Source organism: Arvicola amphibius, chromosome 4 (assembly GCF_903992535.2).
Source record: "Arvicola amphibius chromosome 4, mArvAmp1.2, whole genome shotgun sequence".
NCBI lineage: Eukaryota > Metazoa > Chordata > Mammalia > Rodentia > Cricetidae > Arvicola > Arvicola amphibius.
The window spans coordinates 23,336,351-23,348,817 of NC_052050.1; the positions used below are offsets into that span (position 1 = coordinate 23,336,351).

Sequence of the window (12,467 nt, forward strand, 5' to 3'; positions counted from 1 at the left end):
CTGCCAGGATGCACTCCAGGTCTTAGCAGCGACCCTAAGAAACAGATTCCTCCTTTCCACAGTACTGGCTAATTCTTTCCCTCTCCAACCATACTTTAGGAGAACACACTTTCCTTCTTTTTCCTACTCTTCCCTGTTCTTCCTCAGGTGTAACCTTCCGCAGGTCTGATCCTTCTAAGAGTCCTCTAAAACAGGTACCAAGGGAACCCAAGACAGTGCTTCAGTTATTAAATATAAATAGACAGGGGAGAGGAACTGAATATAGAGACAGATATTATATCTCTCAGTCCCTGTGAGTTATTAGGAAGAAGGCAGTAGTGGTTGCTAAGCAACAGGTCCCCACAGAGGACAAGGCACCAGAGGAAAAAAAGCCTTTGACTGAATATTGGGGTGGGAAGGTAGGGAAAGTGGGGGTCAAAGGACTCTGAATTGGTGGGCCAGTTGAGGGGGATGCTTGACTTGTCCTCCAAGATGAGCCCTTCCTCAGGCCTTGGCAAGCTCTGCTTGTACAACCTTCAGGATTGGTGGAAGGAGAGAGGACTCAGGCACTCCTCCCTTCCTACTAGGAAGAGGAAACCTGGTTTCTATAGCAACCTAGAAACAATTCTGGCCTCTTTTTTTTTTTTCTTTTTTTTTGGTCGTTTTTTGGTTTTGCTTATGGTTTCTCTAAAGGCCCTCTTAAAGCACCCTTTCTCTGGCCTCTCCCAATTTCTTATTGTGGGGGCGGCCTCACACAAAGATTAGAGGAGAAACTGCCACACAGTCTCTCTTGGCCTTAAAGAGATCTTTATTAAAACGCTAAAGGAGCTGCGTGGTGGCGACAGTCCTGCCTTTAAACCTAGTGCTCAGGAGGCAGAGGCAGGCAGATCTCTGTGAACTGGAGGCCAGCCTGGTCTACAGAGTGAGTTCTAGGACTGCCAAAGCTTCACAGAGGAACCCTGTCTTGAAAACAACAATAAAAAAGACTCTAAAGGGTGTGTGTGTGTAGAGGAAGAGGAGAGAGAGAAAATGAGAGGAGAGAGGAGAAATGAGGAGAGAGGAGAAGAGAGGAGAGGAGAGAGGGAGCACCCCTGACTGAGACCCTTAGGGGAAAGGGCTTCTGGGTATCCTATCTCTGCACCTTCTAAATGGCTGCAATAGGCAGGGCTAAATGGTATGTTAGCTGCAAACGGAGTTTTTCTTCTCTCCCCTCTCCCCATAGCTCTGTAGATCAGACTGGCCTCAAACTCACAGAGATCCACCTGTCTCTGCCTCCATAGTGCTGGGAATAAAGGCTGCGCCATCGTTTCTAAAGGGTCAGATGAGACTGGGGTTGGGGGTCAGGAAAGAATAAGAGGACAGGCTCTCTGTGCCTCTTGGCCACACTGGCCCATCTCCTAGACCCAAGTCCATCATTGTGAAGACCCAAGAATGGAGATATAGAACATTAACGTATGTCAAGTATAAGTGAGTGGCACCGAGGGGCATAATCTGTTTTTCTAATATGACCACAAGCAGAGTGTTAGAAGAATTAGGCCGACAGCTGCTGGTTTTTCCCCCTTTCTCTCCCCCCTCCTCACTCTCCCTCTCCCTTCCTCCTCAGCGTTTGCACACACCAATGGCAGCCGAGCCCTGCTCGCGATTTCTCTTAATCTTTCTCCGCCATCCTGCGCTCTTTCCGCAGGCGGTGCTGCGGAGCCGGCAGAGCCCCGCGTCACACCTTACTGCTCTCTGAGATTGCTCCACAGAGAGCTCAAGGAGATGGCAATTCGGCGCTGATGCAGGCTGGCAGCAGTTGGGAGAGGGGAAGGAGAAGAGAGGGAGGAGAGGAGGGGGGAAAAGTTGGCACGGATACCAAGTTTTTCCCTAGAGAGGTTGGGGGGGGGGTGAGAGAAGAGAGAAAATGACACAGAGAAAAGGAAACAAGAAAAAAAAAAAGAGGCAGAGAGAGAGAGAGAGAGGGAATATGAACTTCTCTCAGACATCCACATGTGTGTAAGCCTAGTCACCTGAGTCATGACCCTCAGTAGATCACACAGCCCAGTTGGAGTACACACACTCAAACACACACACACACACACACACACACACACACACACACACACGTTCCTAGTCAACCTAGAAGAGCAGCCTAGGCATGTTGTGTGTATTCCTGTGTGTGTGTGTATGCCTGTATGTTGTATCTGTTTTGGATCGCAGTAGAATGCAGTATGTAAATGAGATGGTTATTACCGCAATGTTCATCAAGCTGAGCCGAGAAGACATTAATAGCCTGATGAATATGCATGTGAATTTGTTAATTAAGTTAATTATTCTGCTGAAAATGCATTCGTCTTCCAAGGACATTTTCCCAATGATTTTTACATGCTCTAGCCATTAGTCATGCTATATTTTATCAGGGAAATGAGTTTGCTTAAGTTAAAAAAAAAAAAAAAAAAAGGAAGAGAAAAGAAAAGAAAAAAGAAAAAGGAGATAAAAATGAAAGAGGAAAATTCGTTGAAGTTGAGAGGGGAAGGCATCTAAGCTGGCCTGAAGTTGAAGGCCCAGCTGGGCTTTTGAAGCCTGCCCTCGATTTTTGTGGGTATCTCACTCTACAATTTTTTGTCCTTTTTTTTTTGATGACAAACTTTTTTTTTCCAGTGCCAAATTTCCAACACATTAATTAATTGTTGTAGCCAATTAACTGTAGTTGTGCAAATGAGTTTAGCACTAATTACCATGCAGTGCCTGTAATCACATAAAAAACTTGCTGAGAGAGAGAGGAGAAAGGAGGAATGGGAAGGGAGAGGTGCCAAGGAGAGGAGGGACCTGGACTAGAGGATCCAAAGAGAAGGAACAAGCAGGATTTTGAGATACCCCAGTCAGGCAACATCCAGACTCCACCGAAGACTTCTCAGCATCATTCAGGATGTCTGAGTCAGGAAACCTCAGTAAGGGGGGTGGGAGCCAATCTGCTTTTTGTTAAGAACTTCTAATCACAAGACAAAAATCTTAGGATGGATAGCTCTAGTCATTTCAACAATGCAACATGGGTCCCACATATCCCTTATGCTCCCTGGTTTACGTGGGCCCTCCATACCCCTTAGAATCCCTGGTTTTGACTTCAATGTTTGTGGGTGGGAATGGGGTGCCACTGGGAGATACACTATTCCAGACAAATGAAAAAAGAGAGGGGAGAGGAAAGAGAGAATATCACTTTGGTTCTGAAACCTTAAGTAATTGGGGGTAGGGTGGGGATGTTATGGGTTCACAGCTACTGGAAAGGGTCAAGGGAACAATGGCAAAATCATTCAAACAAGAGCCAACACCATCAGGAAGTGGAAGGTGGTAGCCTTGAAGTAGATGGAAGCTCTCAGGAGCCAAACTTCCTCTCCTGTAAGCTGGCATCTTTTTTTTTTTTTTTTTTTGTTTTTGTTTTTAGGGTTTCTTGGTGTAGCCCTGGCTGTCCTGAATCTTGTTCTACAGAACAAACTGGCCTCTAACTGCCTGCTTCTGCCTCCTAAGTGCTGGGACTAAAGAAATGCGCTCCCCCTCCTAGGTTGCAAGTTGGCATCTTTACTAATCTATCAGATTTTCACTTATCTTCAGCCTCTGTCTGTGGCTGAGAGGCAGATGATTTCTCCAGCTTCTCTGGACCTAGATATCCATGATATTGGGAAAAAAGCACAGGGGTAAAGTTAAGACTATGAAATGGACTGGCATTTTTGCTTGTGCCCTCTCGCTCCACAGTGCTCATGGAAAGAGTATGTGTGTGTGTGTCTAAAGGAACTGTAGTCCCTTGCCATTAAAAGCAACAGGTGGGGCAGTAGTGGCCCATGCCTTTAATGTCAGCACTAGGGAGGCAGAGGCAGGAAGATCTCAGTGAGTTTGAGGGTAGCCTGGTCTACAGAGCAAGTTCCAGGACAGCCAAGGCTACACTGAGAAACCCTGTCTCAAAAAACAAAACAACAACAACAAAAAGCACCAACGACGTGCTTTACCCCTCTGGAATAGCTCACTCTCTATGGACCTCCAGTTCCTCTGACCTGAGAAACATTCAACTCCATTTCCAAGGAGGATCTTTGATATGCATTCAAAAGCTAGATCCTCCTTTCTCATTTCAGGTTTCAGGTCAGGAAGGACATTGCTCAAGGGCTACATTCACATCAGCCTCTGCTAAAGGGGAAATCACATCAAGGCCACACACCACAGCATCTTCACTTTTCAGTACAGCTGCTCTGAGTCTATGAACTAATGTTGTCCGAATTAGACCCAGGTTACTCCAAGAATATCCTTGCCTCCAGCATCTCTCTCTGCTAGTACTGCCATACTCTTCCCAGAAACCTTAGCTAAATGTAGAGGCCTCCAGTCTGACAATGTCTGATGTGGTAAAAAGGGATCAATTATCTTGGAATCCAAGTTCTTCTTTGCCACTTAACAGCATGTGATCTTGGGAAAATGACTTACTATGAGCTTCAAATACCCTCATTTACTAAATGGAGATAATAATGCCAAGCCCAAAGGGTCAAGAAGTTTAATAATTGTGATTATAAAACATTTAACCAAGAGAAATGGGCTATTTCACTCACTGCTAGTGAGTACAAATTGAGAAAACTTTATTGATCAGCAAAACTTTGTAATGTTAAAAATGTTTATGTTTACTGAGCACAGTGGTGTATACCTTTGATTCTAGTAATAGGGGAGCAGTGGCAAGGGTTCACTATGAGCCAGCCTGTTCTACATAGCAAGTTCCAGGCCAGCCAAATCTACACAGTGAATGAGACCCTGTCTCAAAAGAAAAAAAAATAGGGGGCTGGAGAGATGGCTCAGCGGTTAAGAGCATTGCCTGTTCTTCCAAAGGTCCTGAGTTCAATTCCCCACAGCCACATGGTGGCTCACAACCATCTGTAATGAGGTCTGGTGCCCTCTTCTGGCCTGCAGGCATACACACAGACAGAACATTGTATACATAATAAATAAATATTAAAAAAGAATGACAGAACTTTAAAAAAAGAAAAAAATAACTATGTTCTAGATCCATATTTATCACCATGCTCCAAATGGATCAAAGACCTCAACAAAAAGCCAGCCACACTGAACCTCACAGAAGAGAAAGTGGGAAGTACACTTGAACACATTGGCACAGGAGACCACTTCCTAAATAGAACACCAGCAGCACAGACACTGAGAGAAACAATTAATAAATGGGACCTCCTGAAACTGAAAACTGAAAAGATTCTTCACCAACCCCACATCAGACAGAGGTCTGATCTCCAAAATATACAAAGAACTCAAGAAATTGGTCATCAAAAGAACAAATAATCCAATAAAAAAATAGAGTACAGACCTAAACAGAGAACGCTCAACAGAGGAATCTAAAATGGCTGAAAGATACTTTAGGAAATGCTCAACATCCTTAGTCAATAGAAAAATGCAAATCAAAACAACTCTGAGATTCCATCTTACACCTGTAAGAATGACCAAGATCAAACACACTGATGACAACTTATGCTGGAGAGGTTGTGGGGTAAAGGGAACACTCCTGCATTGCTGGTGGGAGTGTAAGCTGGTAGAACCCCTTTGGATGCCATAGAACACCAGCAGCACAGACACTGAGAGAAACAATTAATAAATGGGACCTCCTGAAACTGAAAACTGAAAAGATTCTTCACCAACCCCACATCAGACAGAGGTCTGATCTCCAAAATATACAAAGAACTCAAGAAATTGGTCATCAAAAGAACAAATAATCCAATAAAAAAATAGAGTACAGACCTAAACAGAGAACGCTCAACAGAGGAATCTAAAATGGCTGAAAGATACTTTAGGAAATGCTCAACATCCTTAGTCAATAGAAAAATGCAAATCAAAACAACTCTGAGATTCCATCTTACACCTGTAAGAATGACCAAGATCAAACACACTGATGACAACTTATGCTGGCGAGGTTGTGGGGTAAAGGGAACACTCCTGCATTGCTGGTGGGAGTGTAAGCTGGTAGAACCCCTTTGGATGCCAGTGTGGCAATTTCTCAGAAAATTAGGAAATGACCTTCCTCAAGACCCAGTAATACCACTTTTGGGTATATATCCAAAGGATGCTCAATCATGCCACAAGGACATGTGCTCAACTATGTTCATAGCAGTATTGTTTGTCATAGCCAGAACCTGGAAACAACCTAAATGCCCCTTGACTGAAGAAAGGATAAGGAAAATGTGGTACATTTACACAATGGAGTACTACACAGCAGAAAAAAATAACATCTTGAATTTTAAAGACAAATGGATGGAGCTAGAAAACATTTTGAGTGAGGTAACCCAGACCTAGAAAGACAATTATCACATGTACTCACTCATGGTTTTAAAACATAAAGCAAAGAAAACCAGCCTACAAATCACAATCCCAGAGAACCTAGACAACAATGAGGCCCCTAAGAGAGACACACAAAGATCTAATCTACATGGAAAGTAGAAAAAGACAAGATCTCCTGAATAAACTTGGAGCATGGGGACCTTGGAAGAGGGTTGAAGGAGAGGGGAGAGACAGGGAGGGGAGCAGAGAAAATGTAGAGCTTAATAAAAATCAATAAAATTAAAAAATAAAAATATGGATGTGTCATAATAAAGTAATAAACATATCCTAAAAATAATTATGTTCACAGAAAAATCTGGAGACAAATGTTCAAGGAACTTATTTGTAGCCCAAAAAGTAGAATTAGCTCAGTTGTCCATCAACAGATGAATGGATAAATTAATGGTATAAACTATGTGTGGAGGTGCACACTTGTAATCCCAGAACTAAGAAGTCCAGCATCATCCCTGGCTATATAGGAAGTTCAAGGCCAGTGTGGGATATATAAGACCTTGTCTCAAAAACAGACTAGGGGTAGTTTCAAGATGGTGTCGTCGGTGTGCGGGTAACGGGTGTCGGGGCTGCTGGGCCGGGCCCTCCCACGGGTGGGGCGGCCCATGTCGAGTGGCGCCCACGGAGAGGAGGGTTTAGCTCGCATGTGGAAGGCCCTCACCTACTTCGTGGCGCTGCCCGGGGTGGGAGTGAGCATGCTCAACGTCTTCCTGAAGTCGTGGCAGGGAGAGCACGAGAGACCCGAGTTCGTCGCCTACCCCCATCTCCGCATCAGGACCAAGCCCTTCCCCTGGGGAGATGGTAACCATACCCTCTTCCACAACCCTCATGTGAACCCGCTTCCGACTGGCTATGAGGATGAGTAAAGAGGACCTGGACCTCCCCCAGGCAGCAAGGGACCACAGCACTGGTTTGGACCGTTACTCTTTGTGGACCATGAAAGCGCATGGGGCGCTAAGCTCATCTTTCCTTGTATCCAGCAGTGACCATTACACTGATCTTCCATCCCTTTGCTATGAGAGGGGATGGCCTAAATAAATAACTCAAAGTTAAAAAAAAAAAACAGGCTAGGCTAGAACATAATAAATTAAAACGGTAGTGATCTATCTATACCATGGACTAAAAAGAAGAATAAACCACTGCTATATACAAAATTTTGGATGGATCTCCAGGAATTATACTGCATGAAAAAAGTCAATCCTAAAATGTTACAGATTGATTGCACCTTTGAAGTGGTAAAGTTTTAGAAGAGGGAAGGTTAGCAGCACCAAGAATTAAGACATGGGCAGATGGCTGGCCCAATGATTCAGTAGATAAAGGCTCTTGCTGACTATGTAAATTTATGATCTAAGGTCGATCCCTGGAAATGAGAGAACGGACTCCATATTATACACACACGATGGGGGTGGGAATGGGTGTGATCTTTAACACATGGAATTCTGTGATGTAACTACAAATCCTCCTTTCTCACTTTCCTTCCCTTCCTTTCTGTGGGTACTGGAGACTGAACCCAGAGCCTTGGGAAAGCTAAGCAAGCTGGGGAAGCCTCTACCACCAAGCTCCACTCCAGCTCCTCTGCTCAGCAGTTTCACTGCAGAGGTGGACATAGAAATGGAACACAGGACATAAAACTGTATAGCACTTATTCACTCGCATGCATATGCTTAGTAAAACTACAAATATCTTGGGGCCGGTGAGATAGATCAGCAAGTCTCCTTGTCACCAAGTCTGGCAACCTGAGTTCCATCACCAGGACCCACATGGTAGGAGAAAATTAACTTCCATAGGTAGTTCTCTGACCTCCATATGCATGACGCACACCCCACCCCCAAGACACACACAGATAATTGAAAACACAAAAATTCTTTACAAGATTAATGGACTGTGCCAATATTATTGATACATTTTATTACAGTTTTGCAAAGTGATACCATTCAGGGGCCTCTTGTTTTTGTGTGTATATGTGTAATATATTTATGTGTGGGTACATGTGTGATGATGCATGCAGATCCTAGAGGGGAGGCGTCTTCTGTCACTCTTCACCTTATTTTTTGGACGCAGGATCTCTCACTGAGCCAAAGAGTCACCAATTGGTCAGGATGGCTGATCAGTAAACTCTGGAGAGCCACCCATTTCCACCCTACCCCAACGCTGGGGTTACAAATGTGTTTGTAGGGGATCTGAACTCAGGCCCTCATGCTTATGTGGCAGACATATTTACTCAATGAACTCTCTTTCCAACTTTTTTCCCCCAGGACAGTCTTAGTATGTGGTTATGACTAACCTAGAACTATGCACACCAGACTGCCCTCAAACTCACAAAATCCTCCTGAGCGCTGTGATCAAACCCAGCCCGTTTTGTTTTTCGTAATGGCACAGTCTCATTTTAACCTTGGCTGATCTGGAATTCACTCTGTAGGCCAAGTTGGTTTCAAATTTAAGCTATTCTCCTGCTTCAGCCTCTTGAGTGTGCTGGGATTATAGGCGCCAACCACTATACTCAGATTTTGGTATTATTTCTTTTCTTCCTTTTTTTTTTTTTTTTTTTTTTTTTTTTTTTTGGATTTCGAGGTAGAATATCGCTGTAGCTTTGGAGCCTGTCCTGGAACTACCACTGTAGTCCAGGCTGGCCTTGAACTCACAGAAATCCACTTGCCTTTGCCTCCCAAGTGCTGGGATTAAAGGCATGCGCCACCACTGCCCAACTTGGTATTATTCCTTAAACTGAATGTCTACCTAAAATTATTTCATTAAAAAAATCTATAAATTAAAAAAATCTATAAATTAAAAATGTGGTGAAACATACCTCTAACTTTAGTACTTGGGAGGGAGAGGCAGGAGGATCAGAAGTTAATGTCATCTTCAATTACACAAGTTTGAGGTAGCCAGGGCTACAGGAGAACCTGTCTCAACAAACAAAAAAAAATTTGGGAGGCAGAGTCAGGTGGATCTCTGAGTTCAAGGCCAACCTGGTCTACAGGACAGCCAGAACTATACAGGACTACTACAAACCCCATCTCAGAAATAAACACACATATTTTTTAAAAAAGGAAAGATGCAAGCAAGCTATCTAGCTATGATAAAAAGTGTCTCCATAGTGACTCACTCTTGTCTCTGATTTGAGATTCCCCTCTGTATGTTGTGATTACCATTAATGAATAATGAAACTGAATAGGGCAGAATTTAGGGACTTGGCCTGTTGATAGGGCAGAAGTTAGGTAGGCAGGGAAAACTAAACTGAATGCTGGGAGAAGGAAGGCGGGAAGAGAAGCCATGTAGCCCTGCTGGAGAGATGCTGAAACCTTGCTGGTTGCTATATTTTACCACGGGCATTGTGGTAAAATATAAAATAATAGAGATGGGTTAATTCTAGATGCAAGAGCTAGCTAGCAATACACTTAATTGGCCAAGCAGTGTTTTAAATAATAAAGTTTCTGTGTGATTATTTCAGGGCTAAGTGGCCGGGAACCAACAAACGGCCTCTCTTCATATCACTACATGTCTCCATTGTAAAATTCAAAAGAGGAAGATTAAGACCAGGCATGGTGATGCACATCTTTAATTCCAACACTTGGGAAGCAGAGGCAGGAGGAACTCTGTGAGCTTGAGGCCAGCCGATATACAAAGTTCCAGGGCAGCAAGGACTCACAGACAGACCTTGTCTCAAAACATACACATACACACAGATACAAAGAGTAAGAAATATTCTCAATAGAAAAAAGGACGATTAGTAATAAGTATTATTCTTATTAAAGTACATCAGTAAAATAGTTATAACCATTGGGGAGTAGATATTTGTATCTGTTGGCCCAGTAACTCTACTATTAAAAATGCATAGGGTGGAGCTGACAAGATGGTGCAGCGGTTAAGAGCATTTGTTCTTGCTGCAGATCTGGGTTTGGTTCCTAGCACCCATGCCAGGTACCCAGCTTCAGGGTATTCAGTGCTCTCTTTGGACCTCTCAAGGCAATTGTACTCATGTGCACATACCTACAATCGAGATGTATACACATAATTATAAAATAAACAGGGGACTGTAGAAATGGCTCAGTGGTTGAGAAAACTGGTTGCTTTTCCAGAGGACCAGGGTTGGATTCCCAGAATCCACTTGGCAAATCACAATTATCTGTAATTCCAGGTCCAGGAAATCCATTACCCTCTTCTGGCCTTCATAGGCACCACGCACACAAATAGTGCACGCACGCATGCGCGTACGCGCACACGCGCACACACACACACACACACACACACACACACACACACATACAGGCAAAACACAAGTATACATAAAATAATAAAAGAAAATAATAAAGAGTTGAAAGATGGCTTAATGGTTTGTTTGCTGCTCATCTAGAGAATCTGAGTTCAGCTGATGACATCCACATTGAGTAGCTCCAACTACCTGTAATTTTTTGTTTTGTTTTGTTTGTTTTCTGAGGCAGGGTTTCTCTGTAGCTTTGGGGCCTGTCCTGGAGGTAGCTCTTATACACCAGGCTGGCCTCGAACTCACAGATCTGCCTGCCTCTGACTCCTGAGTGTTAGGATTAAAGGTGTGCGCCACCACCGCCTGACTTTTTTTTGTGTTTTTAAAGACAGGGTTTCTCTGTAGCTTTGGAGCCTGTCCTGGAACTAGCTCTTGTAGACCAGCTTGCCTCAAACTCACAGAGATTCACTAGCTTTTGTCTCCCAAGTGTTGAGATTAAAGGCGTGCACCACCGCTCGACTAACTACCTGTAATTCTAGCTCTTAAGGATCTAATTCTTTCTTCTGGGTCTGGGCCAACTCTCTCTGAAACACACAAAAAATCTAAAAACATATAAGGTGAGTTGGTGAGATCAGTGAACAAAGGCACCTGCCTCCAAAGCCTGAAAACCTGAGTTCAATTCCCAGAAAGAGAGATTTCCCCCAATCTCCATATGCATTCAGTGGTGTGTACATGTGCAAACATACAAATAGAAAAAAATGCTCACACCTGTAAGCCTAACAACAGTCAGCAAGCAGAAGCAGGAGGATCACCAGTTTTGGGTCTTCTTGGGCTACAATGAGTTTTGAAGCCAGCCCAGGATGCCTGAAACCCTGTGTCAAAAAAAGGGGGGAGAGGGGGCTGGAGAGATAGCTCAGAGGTTAAGAGCACCGCCTGCTCTTCCAAAGGTCCTGAGTTCAATTCCCAGCAACCACACGGTGGTTCACAACCATCTGTAATGGGGTCTGGTGCCCTCTTCTGGCCTGCAGGCATACACACAGACAGAATATTGCATACATAACAAATAAATAAATAAATATTTAAAAAATTTTCAAAAGGAGGAGGGAGATACTAAAAGACAATTCATCTGGTAAAAGTGCTTGTTGCCAAGCCCAAGGACCCTGGTTCAATCCAAAACCCACATGGTGGAAGAAGAGAACCTAGTCTCTCAAGTTGTTCCCTAATCTCCACATGTACCAAGCATGTGCATGTCCCAACCTGACATCCCAAAAAGTTCAAGGTCACCTTCAGCTACACACAGAGTTCAAGGCCAGTCAGAACTACATGAGATACTCTCAAAACTTGCATAGTGCTAGGCATGTAACTCAGTAGAGGAGAGCTTGTATATGCTTTGCAAGGTCCTGCTTTGATCTACAGCTAATGAAAAAAAAAAGACCATGTGGGTTGGAGAAACTGTTTAGCAGTAAGAACACTTACTGCTCTTGAAAAAGACCTACGTTCAGTTTTCACCTGTAATACTCCAGTTCTAGGGCATCCAACGACTTCTTCTGGTGTCTAGGGGGACCTGGTACACACTCAGTGTACATGTTGCAGGGAGAAGAGCCTGCTTGTTCGTCCCAGCCACCCGGCTAGCTTAGCCCCGAAATAACCACACAAAATTATATTAATTAAATCACTGCTTGGCACATTAGTTTTAGCCTTTTATTGGCTAACTCTCACATCTTGATTTAACCTATTTTTAAAAGGTTCGGCATGTCTGTCTCTGTTGGCTCCATGGTGGCTGTCTCACTCTGCTTTCCTCCTCCCCCCAGTATTCTGTTTAGTTTTCCCCACTTACCTAAGTTCTGCCCTATCAACAGGCACAAAGCAGTTTCTTTATTAATCCTCCATGTTTATGCCATCATTTAGAACAGTATGGTCCTTTACAGAAGGCTCTGGATTT

At 43.7% G+C, this 12,467-nt stretch overlaps 1 protein-coding gene across 1 annotated transcript; it reads left to right on the top strand.

The window, feature by feature from the left end:
- The first annotated feature begins 2,753 nt into the window (after positions 1-2,753).
- Positions 2,754-7,371, top strand: LOC119813186 (cytochrome c oxidase subunit 6A1, mitochondrial). The gene is made up of 2 exons (XM_038328354.2): positions 2,754-2,909; positions 6,885-7,371. The coding sequence occupies exons 1-2, from the start codon at positions 2,754-2,756 to the stop codon at positions 7,185-7,187; spliced, it is 459 nt and encodes a 152-aa protein (XP_038184282.2). The 3' UTR covers positions 7,188-7,371.
- The last annotated feature ends 5,096 nt before the right edge of the window (positions 7,372-12,467 follow it).